Source organism: Paramormyrops kingsleyae, chromosome 20, assembly GCF_048594095.1.
Source record: "Paramormyrops kingsleyae isolate MSU_618 chromosome 20, PKINGS_0.4, whole genome shotgun sequence".
Taxonomy (NCBI): domain Eukaryota; kingdom Metazoa; phylum Chordata; class Actinopteri; order Osteoglossiformes; family Mormyridae; genus Paramormyrops; species Paramormyrops kingsleyae.
Window position 1 is genome coordinate 5,468,692 of NC_132816.1, and position 19,110 is coordinate 5,487,801.

Consider the following 19,110-nt stretch of genomic DNA (forward strand, 5'->3'; position numbering starts at 1 on the left):
ATTCAGTACTATGTGCTGGTACTCCCCTTGTTATTCAGCACCAGGTGCCGGTACTCCCCTTGTTATCAAGTACTGCATGCTGGTATTCCCCTTGTTATTCAGCACCAAATACTGGTACTCCCCTTGTTATTAAGTACTACATGGTGGTATTCCCCTTGTTATTCAGCACTAATTGCTGGTATTCCCCTTGTTATTCAGCACCAGGTGCTGCTCCTCCCCTTGATATTCAACACCAGGTGCTGGTACTCCCCTTGTTATTCATTTCTTGGTGTCAGTGCTCTCAGCATATATTGTGAAGTGCCATCACAAAGAGGTGCTGTACTGCGTACCTGTGAGTACTGACCCATTTCAAGTACTGTATGTATCGATAGAAAAATGTATCCTTTCATTTCCAAAATGCCCATTGAATATTGAAGGAACATTTAAGCATAACAAAGCTGAGTAGGGCTGCAGCTATCGATTATTTTAGTAATCGAGTATTCCATCGATTATTACATCGAGTAATCGAATAAGAAATACTTTTGTCTTATTAAAGAGCAATAGTAACTATTCAAAAAAGAAAAAAATAGGTCTCTTAAAATGAACAACTCATGGGTTTCCTTTTTAGGAACATTTTTAATGATTGAACTCCATACAACAACTGACAAAAGAACTAAACCCATTTAGTGCATTTATGTACATATTTGTTTTAATTTCATAAAATTATTGCAAAAATGTATACATATATCTTAAACTAAGGCATAAATTAAAATGGCCTTTACTCTCTATATTCTTGTACATTTATAGGAGCCATAAAAAAAAGTTCTGACAGGATTGTATCTCCTGGATGAGGTAGGAATGATGTGTGCATGTTCTTGTGTATGTAAGTGAATGTGAGTGAGTGTGTGTGTGAGCCTTTAGAGGAGCATGTGGCGGTTGCAATGAAGAAATGCAGCTGCCTGAACAAAGCTGTCCATAGGACACTGTGATTTACCGAAAAAGAGAGGAAATAATAATAATTCAGTGTCTCAGAGTTTTACTGGCCCAAGGTGTGAAACACAGTGATCACTAAGCAGTACATAGTCGTGCGGATTACACAAAGCATCAAAGCAAAGAATTTGCATCGAGGATTTTTTGTAATCGAGTTAGAGTTACTGGATGAATCGTTGCAGCCCTAAAGCTGAGTAATGAAACCAACAGATACAAACAATTTAGAGAGCAAGGTAATTTCAAACTCGGAAGAAGAGCTAATTTTGGGGGCATTTTGGGGTAGCATGTGGCTCAGTGGGCTAAACCTCTGTGCCCGTGATCAGAAAGTTGCTGGTTTGAGCCTGGCTTTGGCACATCTGCAGGTCCTTCAGTAAGGCCCTTAACCCCCAGCTCTCTGGGTGCTGCTGTGGGTGGCTGCCCTTCATGGCCAGCTTGCTTTGACTTATGAAGGGCAAATTGGGGGGAGGCATAAAGAGAATTTCCCCATGGAGACCAATAAAGTGTCTATTATTATTATTGTAGTCTGTGACAAATACAGTCCTCCAGAGCATATAGTTGGAAAGGTGCTTAAAAGTGCTCATGTCAGGGGCTACACACTTTTTTGACACATGGTAGAATACATACAATAGTTATTAGTCCAAATGATCAGTGAACATTACTCTGATTATAAACTGCCTGCGTGTGAATAAAAACTGCCCAGTTTGCTTTGGTTGAAAGACATTACAGCTGGTAAACTGACTTCTGAATATAAAGCTAACATTACTTTTGGTTTTTATTACAGAGTCAGACTGTGATGCACAGGAACTGGTTTCTTTCCAGCCAAAATCATCTAAGCAATGGCTCATCATTCCCATGGAGAGGTTTGGCTATAACATTTCGGCATATGACGCATGTTGTCTGTAAAACCTGACACTGAAATGCAGGAAAGCTTAAGATGAGTAACTATTTTCAGCTGAAGTTTGCTGAAAATAGCAGACAAACAGCTCACACTCCACAGCGCTCTTCCTCAGGCTACTTCCTTACTAGGGGTGGCACGGTTCACAAAACCCACGGTTCGGTTTGTATCACGGTTTTATGGTCACGGTTTTCGGTTCTGTACGGTTCTAAAAGAATGCTAAAAGAATAGATCGCTTTAATCGCTATTACAGTTGGGTATGGGCACGCGGTCTTATTTAGAAAACATACAAAAAGAGACGCATATAATGTTTAATCATTCGTTTTGTATTTGTCCGGTCCACGGGGTTAATTTAATTGGGGATCGTTAAAATGATAGATCACCTATCTTGATTAAGCCTGATTCGGTTCGTGTTATATATATATATATATATATATATATATATATATATATATATATATATATATATATATATATATATATATATATATATATATATATAACGTGAAAAAAATTGGTATTAATTATATTGAATGTTCTTCAGTAATCGATAAAATCAGTTTCTGTGTATGTACAAGACATCAATCTGTAATAGTGCAAAATATGTCCAGTTGATATGTCTAGTATGATCATCTGGCAATAGCCTGTAGGTCTGTGTGGTCAGACACTGTGCAATAAACAGAATTTTTAGGAACATGGCCAATGTTCACATTGCAGCATGGAAGCAGGCTCACTGTTACAACGCTGACCGGGGAAGCAGAGGCGAGGAGACCTAGGATCGGGGGAATGCGGGGTTTAATGAGCAAAAGGAACACAGACGAGCGGTAAAGCAGAATTACAATATAATGACCGGACTGGACAAAGAAACGGAAACGCGGACTAAATACAATGAAGTAATGACAAATTTGACAACAATCAGGAACAGCTGGTAAACACGGGGAATACACACAGGGTTAACGAGGGGGCGTGGCATGCGGAAAGAGCGGACGATCGAGGCATGACACTCACTGGAGTGTTTTGTCACAGATAACTTAATTTTCTTTAACAAAGTGCCTAACCGCACATTAAATAAAGTCACACAACAAAGGCGCACAACAGTGTTCAGATGTTGTGCTATCGGTTGGCTGAAATTTAAACGTTTTCTTCAGAGACAGGGTGGTAACGCCGAAAACACGAGCTAAACGCAGCAAACGAAAGGCTACCGGAAATTACTTAGCTGGCTGAACTTTTACCGGAACTACGTCACACCGCTCTGCATATAGCCTATTCTTTCGCGCGAAAGGGAAACACACTGACGTCACATACGGGGCACGAGGCTACATTGCGCATGTCATGAACCGTCGAACCGTGCGACGCATGCATGCTCCGAACCGAGACAAGCGAACCGAACGGTTCGGTTTTTTTTCATGAACCGTGCCATCCCTATTCCTTACCATACCGCACTGCACCAAATGTTACAGATGTACTGTAACAGAACAGAATAACTTGGCAGACAAAAAGCTCACTCTCCGCAGTGCTCTTCCTCAGGCTACTTCCTTACCATATCATAATTTGTTTTTCAACCTATTGTTTTAATGTGCTTTATTGGGTAAACTATTTTTATTGCTATTTAAATTGGACAGGTCTCTCTTAAAAGAGATTTTAAAAATCAGTTGAGTGACCTGGTTAAATATAGGTTTAATAATAATGCAGAAAATAAACACACACTGATAATAATGAAAGAATCACAGCAGGTGTCTCCAGCAGCCACATAAGACTGTGAGTAGGAAACCTGCCTTCTGTTAACTGAAAGGTCAGTCCATGTGTAGGAGTTAGAGCCCGACCGATAAAGGATTTTGAAGGCCGATACCGATACAAATATTTGTTGGTTTTAAAATCCGATATTCCCATATATATCGGCCGATATATATATATATTTTTTTTTATTATTATTTCAGAAACTCGCAACAAAACATTAACAGATTTCCGTAACATTAGTTATTTGTAGTTATTCATGAGTTTTAACTAACATAATATGATAATGCATTTTAAAAAGAAACTTGTTTCTTTTATTGTCACAACAGAACAGAGGAACATCAAAATATATTAAAGTTCTGATAAATAAAATGTATAAAAATACAAACTTAAGATATGAAACGTAAAGTCCTTTGAACAAAAACACAATAACAACAACAACCAAATCAAAGTTACCAGTATTAAAAGACTTGGTAAGCTTCATAAATATAACTCTGAACTATACTACTTATAAATTACTAACAGTATATGAGGTAGTGTACTGAATAAGTCAATCCTCAATAGCTCCAGTCCAGCAGAGGCAGGTTGTAGTACAAGAAGCAAAGTTTCTCTGCCTTCTCTCCTTTCAAAGAGCTTCGCCTATCCTCATAAATATTCCCTATGGTGCTGAACACTCTTTCGCTCGCCACAGAGGAGGGTGGACAGGAGAGGTACTGCCTTGCCAAAGCTGACAGTCTGGTGAAACGGTTGGTGTTGTGTTTCCACCAATCATATGGATTCCCACTCTTTCTGTCAAGTAAATGACAGTGCAGTATGTGAGCACTGCAGCTCAGGTCTGGCATCTCAACAAGGCGCATGCCTTTCACCATATTTGCCCCACTGTCCCTGAGTACAAGCATGACCCGCTCCTCATCAATTTCCCATTATTCAAGCATGGACAGAAATGTCTCTCCAATGTACTGTCCTGTGTAGGACTGTGACAAGGATTTCACGTTCAAGACAAGTTGGACCTTTTTCCAATTCTTGTCAATGAAATGAGCAGTCAGGCTCATGAGTGCCTCATTTGACCCTGACCAACAGTCGGTGGTAAAAGAAATGCTGTTTCCTGCATTTTCAACTGACAGCAGTTTCTTTATTTTGTTTACAACTCCTGTGTAAATCTCATCCATCTTCTTTGTACGGAAAAATTTCTCTGTCTTTAATGGGTATCTGAGCACTGCCTTTGCCATAACCCTTTTAAACCCTGCACCCTCAACAACTGCAAAAGGCAGGATGTCAGTGGCTATCATCTCCATCAGGAGTTTGCCCATTTCTTCAGTTCTTGGATCATTTAGAGTCCATTTTGTGGTTTTCTCTAGCACTTGTTTTAGGGTTGGCTGTGTCAATGATAGGGATGTCCCGATCCGATATTGATATCGGAAATAGGTCCGATATCAGCCCAAAAAAATTCTATCGGATTATATCGGACTGCGTTAAAAATCTCCGATATAAGCAGTCCGTTCCGCTCTAAACTCCGTTACAGCTATTCTATCCAGCAGCGTCCAGAGCCAGCGTGCAAAGCCCACGTGATCACAACACTGCTTGCTAGCGAAGTAGCAAAGAAAAAGACCGATGTCGGCCGTGTGGCAGTATTTTTCATTAAAGTCCGAAAAAGACAGTGTGGCTCAGTGCAACACTTGTCATGCACAAGTTTCCCGTGGTGGAACAGAACCGGGAAAGTTTAATACGTCCAACCTCATCGCGCATTTGAAGCAGCATCACAAAACTCTGCATGAGGACTTTCGCAAGACCACTGAGTTAAAGAAACAATCCTCTGGCAACTTCAAGCAACCAACGCTGCCTGAAACCCTCGCAAAGCGTGACAAATTCACAAGAGATAGCAAAAAGGCATTAACCTTAACAGAAAAGATATGCCAGTTTATTGTGCTCGATGACCAGCCACTGTCGGTGGTGAGTAATATCGGGTTAGTTGGAGGAGTAGGAAGTGTAGTCATCCTTTTAGTTAGGTATTTGTTTTCTGCCCTGTATTAGAGTTATATTTATTTTGTTTGCACTATTTTTTGTGGATAGTAAATGCAACGATCTCATTCTTTCGGGTAGTGTGTGTGAAATTGAAACTTTGGACACTCAACCTTTAGCAGTTGGTCAATTAACAATATTTTTTTTTTCTTATGTTCCTGCTCTCAGCTGTTCCTACCATTTGCTGACGGTAAAAAATAAATAACTGAAGTGACCTTTAATTAGTATTTTGCACTTAAAAAAATATATTTTTGTTTATTTAATTAAGATATTTTTCAGGGTCTTAATATTTATTCTTTAATTCTTTTTTATATATTCTTATGTAAAAGGTTCACATTTATGCAACCAATATATAGTTAATAAATTGGTCGTTTTTTTCCATACTTACTGTTGCTGACTTTTGTTCTCAGTTTGACCTAGCCGTTCATACATTCCACACAACGAAATGGGTAAAAGTATTCATGATTTGTGCTGATTATTGTATCGGATTTGTATCGGTATCGGTTAGTACTGAAGGCTGCAATATCAGTATCGTATCGGAAGTTAAAACGTTGTATCGGGACATCCCTAGTCAATGATGTGGTTGGAACTTGAGGCTGTGCTTCTTTTTGCATCTTCTCGTAGATCTCTTTGTGTTTTGATTTAAGGTGTGCCCACAAGTTGGATGTATTTTTAAATTTGAGGCTGCCAGATCCCTGGCTCACAGAGCCTGTACAGATGTTGCATGTGACTGTACCTGATGGGCCTTTTGTGAAATGCTCCCATACTTGACTTCGTCCACCACTTGTCATCTGTAAAAATATAAAGTAAACAAGCCAGGTGAGATATACAAAAAACAACATAACATAAAACGTAACATAAACATACAAATATAATGATTGCTGCTACAGCCACAGCTATTACTACCAGCATTATTATTATTATTATTAGGCTATTATTATTATTATTGACAGTAATAATTGCAAAAAATAATGATGACATTATTACTATCATCATCATTTATATTATCATTAAACAAGATAAAGGTCACTCCTAAATGTTTGTGTGCGTGTGTAATAATTAGTCCCTACATTGCCTTCCCCACTAACACAGAACGTTTAGGGAACGTTCTCCTAAAGTTCCCTAAAGGTTGCAACTTTTAGGGAACATTAGGGGAACGTTCTGGGAACGTTTGGTGTAACCAAAAACTAATGTTCGCAGAACGTTAAGCAAACTTTCCATGGTAACCAAAACCTAACCAAAAACTAACCTTCAGGGAACGTTCGGGAACCAAAAACTAACGTTCCCAGAACGTTCGGGGAACCATAAATTGTTAGCTGGGTTATAAGCTACCTTATAATTACAATGTCAGCTTGCTTATCCCTTTACCTGCACTTTTTAAATTCTTTCCACCAAGCTACATCAAACCATTTTCAATCATCAGTTGCTGAACGACAGTCTGCAAATGCTACGGCTGAACGACAGTCTGCAACACACACTTGGCGTCATTGGATTTCACACACATGTAAAAGAAAAGCTAACTTTTATGCACAAGCTACGTTTGATACTTTTTCTCTGTCTAAATGTTCACTCCTCGCAAATGTCTTACTTACATTTTACAATGCAGGGACTGTAACTAGAGATATGCTAGTTATAAATACAGTAATCATTACTTTATTTAGGAAGAATAAGTTCGTTGTGGTTTCCAAGCTCATTAATGTTAACGTTAGCGGTCTTCCACTGATAGTGGCATTAGCTAGCTTTGTGGTTAGCTAATTCCGCTTCACTCTCGGCTTATTTAACAGCAGCAAAACTGGACATGATAGTCACGAATTTTATCATGCTTATTTGAGTTAAGAGAACTGATGGGGATGTTCTTTTAATTGTTATTCAAGCAATGTATGTCTCGTGACCAACTCACCATGAACACACTTCGCCGATGATCATACTCGCGATAACTGGTTCTCTGCCCGACTCTGGCTGGATCAGCAGGTTGCAGGATGTGTGGCGCGTTATACACGAGTGTTGCCAACAAGGATGGTGTAGAGTGCCCTCTGGTGGACAAACTATACAACGCCAACACTCATGACATGGTTGAAGGGTGTTTCGTCCGTTTTTATTTTATTTTTGAAATATTCATGTATCGGCCATTATAAATGCCGATAGTTTGGAAAATGCCAAATATCGGCCGATAATATCGGCCTGCCGATAAATCGGTCGGGCTCTAGTAGGAGTGACCATGTATGAGTTTGTGAGGTCTCATGGACTCATCTCCAACATTCTGCAGACCCAGACCTCGCTCACCGACCTCTTGGAGGATTACCTGGAGGAGCTCGATGATGAAGAGCTGAAGAAGTTTAAATCGAAACTGAGTCGCACAAAATATAAAGAGTTAAAGCCCCTTTCCAGGGCTCAGGTGAAGGACTTGGATAGAACAGACCTCGCCGACAAGATGATAAGTTCCTACAGTGAAGTTGATGCTCTCAATGTCATGCTTGAAATCTTGAAGAAGATGAACCTGAATGATCTTGCTCAGAGACTGAATGAAGACCTGCAGCAGGGTAATCATATGTTTAACCTTTCTTGTTTTTTGTCTAAATTGTAACCTTTATAATCTCTTGAAAAATTAACATATTGTATAGGATTATATGGGAAATGATGATATTTGTTAGACACTGATGTTGGAGACGGAAGTGAATCTGAAATTCTTCCTTGTTTCAGGTGCCCAAGCAGGAAGTGAGCTGGGTGACAAATTGGAGCAGAGTAAGAGCTGTATGCTGTTCTATAGTTTACACTTCGCTTTTAGCAAGCAAGCCCACTCCTTTTTCTATACTGCTATCATGCCCGGGGGGTGGGGGGTGGGGGGGGCAGCCAGGTGACCTTGGAACCCCAGAGGTTTTTTTCTCCCTACTTGGGAGTTTTTGGTTTCTCTCCTCCGTTGTCATCTGGCTTTCTTTCTTTCATTTCTTTGTTTTCTGTGTCTTCTCTTTTCTGTGTTTTTGAATTATCCTGTATAAATGATGTAGGAATGTATCCCAACATGCCCATGTAAAGCACCTTGGACACTATATAAGGCACTATATAAAAATACATTGAATTGAACCATGTATATAAGGGTGGCCTGTGGCATAGGCAGTGCAGGAAAATGCCTGGGGCACCGTCCATTTAAAAGGGATAGAAAGGGAAGGGGGACAAATTAAAATTCTGACTTTTACTGTATTGATTTACTACTATTTTACACTATTATTTCAAAATAATAAAAACCTTATTAAATAAGGGATATTTTTCGCTTTTCCCGGCCCCCCCCCCCCCCCCCCCTCCCCTCTGTATCACACACTGTAGGCATCTTTAAGTGACGTTGATACGATTGATAAGTGTGTGATACGATTAATGGTATCTAATTCAAACAGACACTATCATGTCAGAAAGACCAAAGCCCTCCGGTGCCCAGGAAGGAAAACGAGGAAGAGAAGAGGAGGAAAAACGGGAAAAAGACAGAGGTAATAATCACTAATCAGAGTAATTACCGTGTTACTGTCTGTGGTCCGTGGAGCAGAGTGTTACTAGCTTACCTTGGATAATGTGGCATTTGCTAATTTAATAAATAGCTAGAATTAACTTCAGTTCCTCCCAGCGTAAATTCATTAGGGAAAGTTGGAAATACTTTTCAGGTGTTTGGGAACAGGAATAACCTACAGCATCATTTTCAGAAATACACTTTATCTTTAAAGTGTCCTGCTGCACCTGCATGAACCATCCACTGTGTCTGTCTCAGGATAGTAAACTGTAATAGTCAAATAAAATGCGTTTCTGTTCCCATCCCCCTTTTTAACTAATAGTTTAAAACCCTTGCATTTTTATTACTGATTAGTCTTATATGCAAAGCAAACAGCATTATCATGTGAGCGACGTGCTCATTGAATGAGGTTTTGGGCATGAATGCCAGCCAGCTGTAATTTCTCTTGCTGTTTACTTTGTGTTTAGAAAGTTATAATCTGGCTTAGATGCTATTATTGGCCAGATTTAATGTCACCCCAGCCAGGGCCGGTCAGTCCTATAGGCGACATAGGCGGCTGCCTAGGGCACCACCTTCTGAGGGGGTGCCGACTTCCCAGCCAATTTCACTTTGCCTCAGGCAGGGGGCGCTGGTGGTGATGCTCTCCTAGGGCTCCACATCAGCTAGGACCGGAACTGCTGTACAGATATCTGGGGCTTCAGGAAAAATATGTATGATGTGAATTTTAAAGCTTTATTTTAACACAATGAAATAGTAAAAAGTGTTTGTGTGTGTGTGTGTGTGTGTGTGTGTGGGGGGAGGGGGGGATTATGTATACCGACAAAAGCAAGCTGTTATTTTTACAGCATGGGACCATTTCTCAAATGCTCACTAACATCTGTGAATGCAATCAAAAAACTAAACATGCCAGAAGTCTCATATTTTGTTTGGTAGCTTATGGTTAAGGTTAGGGCTGTGTAGGGGTTAAGGTCATCATGTTGGGATTAATGTTGTGTGTTTTAATCCTCCTACCACACTGGTCAGGATCATGTTGAGAATTAGTGCATTTTCCTCTCATTTTTCTTCAGGGGAGCTCATGTTCAGCACGATGAAATGTAACCTGAAGCAGAAATGTGAGCGTGTATTTGAAGGGAAAGCTAAGGGAGGACAGCCAACACTTCTCAGTGAGATTTACACAGAACTCTACGTAACTGAAGGTGGGACTGGAGGAGTCAATGATGAACATGAAGTGAGACAGATTGAAACGGCACCCAAGGAAAGGCGAACAGAAGATACTACAGTCAAGTGCAATGATATATTTAAACCCTTATGTGGGTGTGAGACACCTATCAGAACTGTACTCACTAAAGGGGTGGCAGGTATCGGGAAAACAGTCTCTGTGCAGAAATGTATTCTCGACTGGGCAGAAGGAAAAGCAAACCAGGATGTTCACTTCATATTTGCGCTTCCTTTCCGGGTCCTGAATTTGATTAAGGATGAATACAGTCTGATTGAACTGCTTCACCGCTTTGTTCCAGAACTGAAATCACTTGAATCCACTGAGCTGGTCAGGTACAAAGTCTTGTTCATCTTTGATGGTCTGGATGAATGTCGCCTTCCTCTAGATTTTCAGAACAATGAGAGCTGGTTTGATGTAACAACGAAAATGTCACTGGATGTGCTGTTGACTAACCTCATTAAGGGGGATCTGCTTCCATCCGCTCTCCTCTGGATAACCTCCCGGCCAGCAGCAGCCAATCAGATACCTCCTGATTGCATCCACCGAGTGACAGAGATACGAGGGTTCAGTGATGCCCAGAAGGAGGAGTATTTCAGGAGGAGATTCAGTGATCAGAGCCTGGCCAGCAGGATTATCACACATGTGAAATCATCAAGGAGCCTCTTCATCATGTGCCACATACCTGTGTTCTGCTGGATTTTAGCCACTGTGCTTAAGAAACTTTTTAGTGAGACTGACAGGGGAGAAATTCCAAGGACTCTGACTGAAATGTACACACACTTCCTGATCTTTCAGACAAGTTTAAAAAATGACAAGTATATGAAAAACTATGAAACCAAGCCTAAGGAATACAGCAAGGAATTCCTTTTGAAACTTGGTAAACTTGCTTTTGACAACCTTGAGAAAGGCAATCTCATATTTTATGAACAAGATCTGACAGAGAATGACATCGATGTCACTGAAGCTTCAGTTTACTCTGGAGTGTGCACAGAAGTCTTTAAGGAGGAATATGGGCTGTATCAGGAGAAGGTGTACTGCTTTGTGCATCTGAGCATCCAGGAGTATCTCGCTGCTTTATATGTGTTTCTGTCAAACTCATCAGCTGACCTTCTGGAGACTGCAGTGGATCAGGCATTAGAGAGCAAGAATGGACACTTGGACCTCTACCTCCGCTTCCTCCTGGGCCTCTCAACAGACTCCTGTAAGACTCTGTTACAAAAACTACTGGGAGAGACAAGAATCAGCTCACATACCATTAAGGAAATGGACCTACACATCCATCCGCACAATTTCTGTCCCCCAGTGTCCTATTCAGAGCTGTTGGGGTCTGACGCTTATGCCCAAAGCTACGTGAGCATGGCATGGAATAACCCAAGATGGGGTGCCAGTCCATCACAAGCCCGATACATCCATCCATCCAGTATCTGTACCCCTGTGTCCTATTCAGGGCCGCTGGGGTCTGAAGCTTATTCCCGAAGCTACATGTGTGTAGAGACAGACCCAGGATGGTTTTCCGATCCAGAGTGGGGTTCCGGCTCAGAATTGAGTTCCGACCCAGAATGGGATACAACCCCATCGCTGGCCAAATACATCAAGGGGAAAATAGAGCATAATTTATCTCCAGAAAGGATCATCAATCTGTTCCACTGTCTGATTGAGCTGGGTGACAATTCTCTGGTAGAAGAAGTACAACGATACCTGAATTCAGGAAGCCTTTCAGCAGAAGACCTCTCACCTGCACAGTACTCAGCTCTGGCCTTTGTGATGCTGATGTCAGATGAGGAGCTGGATGTGTTTGATCTGAAGAAATACATCAGATCAGATAAAGAGCACTGGAGGCTGCTGCCGGTGGTAAAGAAATCCAGGACGGCTCTGTAAGTGACGTGGGGATGGGAAATCATGTCTGGTCTGGCAGTGATACATGAATATTGTTTGAAATATATAATATACGTATAATTTATTTCTCCTTGTGGATTAATAACTTGGGTGTTTTTTTCATAATCTAAACCACAGACTTTATAATGACTGAAGGTAGTGATGTAGTAAAAACAAAAAAGACAAAATTTCCATGACCATCCTTTGTGTAACAAATAGCCAAAGATACAGCATTATACAGAATGGTCCAGTTTTCATTAATAGCGGGAAAACCACTCATATTCTTTTCAGTTCTGGATACTGTAGGAAGCATTTCTATAAATACTGGGTGTGATGCGTGACTCTTTGGGTTCGGACTTTGTGTCTGTGAGCGGAAGGTCGCTGGTTCAGATCTCCTGGCCGGCAGAGTGATGTCATCGCTGGGTCTTTGAGCTGCAGGGGGCTGGATGCTGGCCAACCCTGCACTGTGACCCCAAACTTCCTCTCACCTGTATATGTGTTGGCGTATCTCTTGGAGAGCAAGATGGGAGGGGCATAAATACAATTTCCCCATGGGGATGAATGAAGCATCATTATTTATAAATTGTTCAAACATTTCTTCTAAAAGCCTGTTTCACAGGATTTATAGCTCTCCGATTAGTGTATTGTTGATTAGGGCTGGGCGATAAGTAAAAAAAATGTATATGTGTCATTTTAGTTAAAAAATACCACAATAAATAATAATTTTGAATCCCCACCCAAACACAGAATGCAATTTCAATTCAGTTCAGTTTTATTCATATAGCATATTTTCATAACATTACATTGTCTCAAAGCGCTTTACAGCATCCCTACCCAAAGCCCCCAGTGAGCAAGTCAGAGTCGACAGTGGCAAGGAAAGCTCCCTATAAGGAAGAAACCTTGAAGGACTGTGGAAGTTGGTTGAGAAATGCTGTTGTAGTTAATGAGACAGTGGAACATCTGATACTGTACTTTGGAGCTGGGGCTGAAGGTAGGCTATACTGTACAGTATATCAAACGTTAACAAGTAATCTAAAAGCAGAGGATTCTGAGGTGTAATAGATATGTGTTCCACTGGGACACCATGGCTAAGAATCAAATTCAGGGTGTGGTTACAGGCATGAGTTGGCCAACTACATTCTGACATAGACCTACAGAGTTTAGAACAGCAGCAAACGTTGTTGTTAAAAGATCACTGTCATTCTCCATGTGAATATTAAAATTGCCAAAAAATCATAGTAGTTGTCAGTAGTGACCACCAGGTTTGTTAAATAATCTGCAAACTCCTTAAGAAAATTATTGTATGGACCAGGCGGTCTATACACAATAACAATGGTGATTGGTGGTTAGGGACCAGGCAGTCTATACACAATAACAATGGTGATTGGGGGTTAGGGACCAGGCAGTCTATACACAATAACAATGGTGATTGGAGGTGAAGAACTACAAAGAGATGAGCCAGCAAGACTAAGAAGAAGAATTTCAAATGTGATAAAGCTATAGGCACTTTGCTCAGACACTCCTAGGTTAGACTGAAATATCACAGCAGCATCAGCACCTTTGCCATCTGCTCGAGGATTATGCTGTAATCAGCTGGAGTCGATTCATTTAGTGCCATGAATTCATTCGGTTTAAGCCAGGTCTCAGTAAGGCATAAGGACCAAGACTAAAATCAGTAATGATTTCATTTATTAGTAGCACCTTAGGAGCCAGTGATCTTACATTCAAAAGAACAAAGTTTTAGCCTTGCATTACACCTGTTATCTAATAATGGATTTGGTTGAATTATTATTAAGTTATTATGACATACACTACGGTGGAATAGACCTCCACGATTAAAAGTGCGGGGAACAGACACAGTCCCAGTAACATGAACCCTAGGTGATGACTCTAAGCGACTAGCAGGCGATCGGTTATGCCTATTTGCCTGGAGACTATGAGCTATGCTTTTGGACAGGAGACCGTCACCAGCCCGCGAGGGGTGAATACCGTCCCTCTTCAAAAGCCAAACGTTCGCCAATTGTCTGTATAACCCACACCATTTATTGGGCACCATTCTGACAGCCATCGATGCAGCGACGATAATCTGCTGTATATTTCATCACCACGTCTAGCAGGGATGAGGCCAGAGCACGTTACTGACACAGACATCTTCTTTGCAAGGCTGCACACCTCTATGAAATTTGTCTATGTAACTATTGACTGTGAATTGCAGAAGCATGTTCAGTCAGTAATTACAGCTCTACATTAATTTTATAGTTTTTTTTTTTTTTAAAGATGTAAACTGAATGCACAGCCCTGTTGGGGTGTAACGTTGGTTCCCTGAATATGAAACTTGCCAAACAGGGGGGTGGGGTGTGCCCCATGATTAATTTTGCAGAGTAGGAAATATGTGTGTGAAAATATGGAATAAATTGCGTATTATCGTGGATCAGTGCAGGATACAGCATTGTATTTTTCAGTGTAGGATGATGTTGCCCAGAGGAACAGTGGGTCATGTTGTGATTGGCTGTTTGGAAGTCGGGCTGTGATTGGTCAATTGGTTGTCAGGCAACTGTGACACTCCAATAGTGAAACTGTAGTAATTTCTCAATAAGGACACCCAGGCATTCCTGTAGAATTAGTCTTCTTTACTACACACCATATGTCTTCCAACAACACCACGTTTTTCTACCGCCACCTGCCTAACCAACCACAGGCTAATTAACCACCCTCTATTGCCCCCTACAGGACATCTATAACCACATACTCCATCTACTACATTCCTCCCCCCTTAGGTTCTGTTGTACTCACTGAAACAAGAAAAATCAATAAAGCCATAAACAATAATAATAATAAAAATAAAAATACAAGAACACCCAGTTTAACATTTGCCACCTGATAGAACCATGACATATGTCTCACACATTTCCTTTTTTTTTTTTTTTTTTTTTAGAATTAGTATACAAAATCCTTAAGATAACTTGGTGTAGACACCGTGCGTTGCCCGCAACTCCTTGGTAGCCTCCTCATCCGCCTCTGATGGTCTCACGCCTTCTTGTGTTTCACCCTCCGAAACACCTCCCTGCCTGCCTGCAACCTTCTCAGGCATTACCCAAGCCTCAGAGGGATCCATACATGCCTTCGGTGGCACCGTGGTCCCAGGACCTACTGAGTTCTCCTCCACTGATCTCACCAGAATCTGATCTACATGTCTACGTACGACATTACCATTCCCTAACATGACCTTGTATGAGACCGGTCCTGTGACTTTGACAATAAAACCAGGGATCCACTTAGACCCGTAACTAAAGTTCCTTGTGATCACCGTGTCTCCCACCTGGAAACTTCGCCCCCGCACCTGTTTGTCATGAAGTTCCTTCTGGGCGTCCTGCTTCCGTTCTACCCTTGCCCTCAGATCTGGGTGCACCTGGTCTAAGGTTGATCGTAACCTTCTACCCAGCAGCATTTCCGCTGGAGACAACCCCGTGGTCGATTGTGGGGTAATGCGGTAGTTAAACAGCACTCTTGACACCTTAGTTGAGAGCCTCCCTTCACCCACCTTCTTCATCATTGACTTAAAAGTCTGGACTGCTCGCTCGGCGCAGCCGTTGGAAGAAGCATGGTATGGAGCCGAGGTAATATGCCTAATACTGTTTTTTTGCGTGAACTCCTTGAACTCCGCACTGACAAAACATGAGCCATTGTCTGAAACCAACATCTCAGGCAACCCTTGGCTGCAAAAGCTCTGCCTCAAGCAATCAATAGTGGTAGCTGACGTGGCAGACTTTACTGGATAAACATCCATCCATTTAGAATAGGCATCGATCAGGATCAAAAACATGTGTCCCATAAATGGTCCCGCATAGTCCATGTGCAGTCTCTGCCAAGGTTTACTCGGCCACTCCCAGGGGTGGAGTGGAGCTGGTGCTGGTACATTCCGATGTTCTTGGCATGTATGGCATCCTTTCCCTAGCGCCTCAATGTCAGAGTCTAACTTTGGCCACCAAAAATAGCTCCGCGCTAAGGCTTTCATCCTAGAAATGCCTGTGTGCCCGTAATGCAATTGCTGTAGCAATGCCTTGTGCCCCGGCTGAGGAACAATTACACGCGATCCCCACAATACACACCCATCCTGCACACTTAACTCAGTATTTCTTACCGTGTAAGGCTGAAACGCTGGGTCCACGTGTTGTGGCCAACCATGTTGGACAAACTGTCTAACCCGAGACAACACAGGGTCTTTACCAGTCCAACTTCTTACTTCGCCTGCCGACACCAAAGATATGTCCTCCATCATCAGTACTCGATCCTCTTGCTCTGCCTCCGTTGGCTGCTGAGGCAATGGGAGTCTACTCATGGCATCTGCGTTGTCATGGAATTTACCTGGCTTGTACCGGATCTCATATTCATAGGCTCGGAGTGTTAACGCCCATCGCTGAATCCGTGGAGATGCCATGTGAGGCACTGCCTTCAGCGCACTGAAGAGAGACAAGAGAGGTTTGTGATCGGTGCAAATAACAAACCGTCTTCCATACAAATATTTATGGAAGCGTTGTATCCCAAACATCACAGCCAAACCCTCTTTGTCCAGTTGTGAGTAGTTGCTCTCAGCAGGTGTCAGAGTACGAGACATGAAACTTATAGGTCTCTCTTGCCCGTCCGGCATGCGATGTGACAACACCGCACCAACACCGTATGGTGAAGCATCACAGGACAAGATTAAATCCTTCTGGCTGTCGTAATGCACCAATACTTTGGAGGAATGCAAGAGTTGTTTAGACTCCTCAAAAGCCATTGCTTGCTCGCGTTCCCATTTCCACCGAGCATCTTTTCGTAACAGTTTGTGCAAGGGGGCTAATAATGATGATAGGCATGGCAGGAACCTGTTATAATAGTTCAGTAATCCCAGGTATGCCCTCAGCTCTGTAACATTAGCGGGTGCCGGTGCCTTCTGTATTGCCTCCACCTTGTGTGGCAGTGGATGAAGCCCTGAGGCATCCACTCTATGTCCTAAAAACTCCACTTCAGGCTCCATAAAAGCACATTTGCTGCGCTTCAGCCGAAGACCCCCTTCCTGTAGACGTGTCAGGACCTCCTTCAGAGTTGCCAGGTGCTCCTGATCGCTCCGTCCTGTCACCAGGATGTCATCCAGGTAAACCGCCACGTTTGTCATCCCTGCCACCAGACTCTCCATCAAACGCTGAAAAATGGCAGGACTAGAAGAAACACCGAAAGGAAGACGATTTACTTTGAACAACCCTTTCAATGTGTTTAACGTGACATACTGCTTGGATGCTTCATCCAAGGTCACTTGCTGATATGCGTGACTTAAGTCCAGTTTGCTAAACTTTTGTCCCCCTGCTAATTTTTCAAATAAGTCTTCCAGCTTTGGAATTGGATATTGCTCCAACTTGGAGACTAAATTTACAGTGAGTTTGTAATCCCCACAGATACGTACGGAATGGTCCGGCTTCAGAATGGGCACAATAGGTGTTGCCCAATCAGAAAACTTAATAGGTTCAATTATGCCCTGCTTCGTGAGTCTTTCCAACTCCACCTCCACTTTCTTTCTCATTGCAAATGGAACTGGTCTCGGTTTATAAAACTTTGGGGCAACTCCTTCATTTACATATATTTTAGCTGGTGGGCCCTTCCAAGTTCCCAACTCCTCTTTGAAAACCCCTTCATGTTGTTTCAGAACATCCTGCAACGTCAGGTCTGACTGCACCTTGTTAATAGCAATCACAGTGTGTAACTCCAACTCCTTGAGCCACCCTCTGCCTAACAGGTTTGGCCCTGTGCCTGCTACCACTACTACTGGTAGCTGCTTGACTTTGTCTTGGTATGTAACTGTGACATCCGCAGCCCCCACTGTTGCTAGCTGTTCTCCTGTGTATGTTTTCAAAGTCCATGGGCAGTCGTGCAACTCTTGAGCGCTCCCTGCTACCCGTAGCTTGGTATATGCTGTCTTTGTCAAAATTGTCACACTGCAGCCGGTATCCACCTCAAAATCCACCATGCTGCCATTTATATTTAGTTGTGTGGTAATGGGGTCCACTCGTGGCATTTTTGCCACCTTTAGCTTATACATTGCAAACACTTCTTCATCACTCGAGTGCTTCTCCGGGACTTCATTTATATGATGTGCCGAAAGCTTTTTATCTTTTTGATACTGCTTCTGCTTCCCTCCCTCTTGAAGCTGTAACTGTGCTCCCAGAGGAGCAGACCTGCACATTTTTTTTATATGTCCCTTTTTCCCGCAACTATGGCACGACACCGATATGAAACGGCAGTCCCGTGCCATGTGGTCACCGCCACATCTGTAACACGTGCCCCCTACCGTTTTGCTGCGCCCATAGTGTCTTGAACTCACGTTATGCACTGCAAGTTGCGATACGGTCTTCGGCATTGGGCTGTTCAGCATTGTCGTTTGTCCCTGCAGGTCACGCACATCCTTATTAGCCGTTTCAATAGCTTGTGCGATTTTCAATGCTTTTTCGAACGTCAGCTCGGGCTCCGCCAGTAACCTCCGCTGCATACGATCATCCGATATACCGCACACCAGCCTATCACGTAGCATTTCTTTCAATCTTTCCCCGTAATTACAATGCTGCGCGAGCTCCCGTAGCGCTGCTACATACTGCATTACACTCTCACTATCCTCTCTTGTCCTCGAATTAAACTTAAATCGCTGGACTATTTCGCTGGGTGTAGGGTTGTAGTGTGCTTGCAGCAGCTCCGTCAACTCGCCATAAGTTTTGTCACCCGGCTTTTCTGGGCTCAGCAAGTTTCTCATTAGGCTATATGTCCGGCTGCCCACAGAGCTCAACAATATTGCGCGTTTCCTTCCCGCTTCTGCAATCCCATTTGCCTCGAAAAAGTGATCCAACACTTCACAATACTCCTCCCAAGTCTGTTCCT

The 19,110-nt window shown here is 42.4% G+C and overlaps 1 protein-coding gene across 1 annotated transcript in view; it reads left to right on the forward strand.

The window, feature by feature from the left end:
• LOC111843370 (uncharacterized) overlaps window positions 1–19,110 on the forward strand; it is a 34,937-nt gene that overhangs the window by 3,361 nt on the left and 12,466 nt on the right. The window contains exons 3-7 of the mRNA XM_072703507.1: window positions 1,751–1,829; window positions 7,884–8,157; window positions 8,318–8,368; window positions 9,007–9,096; window positions 10,181–12,206. Coding sequence (XP_072559608.1) covers window positions 1,806–1,829; window positions 7,884–8,157; window positions 8,318–8,368; window positions 9,007–9,096; window positions 10,181–12,206 — 2,465 coding nt within the window. The 5' untranslated portion in view covers window positions 1,751–1,805. The remainder of the gene's footprint in view (window positions 1–1,750; window positions 1,830–7,883; window positions 8,158–8,317; window positions 8,369–9,006; window positions 9,097–10,180; window positions 12,207–19,110) is intronic.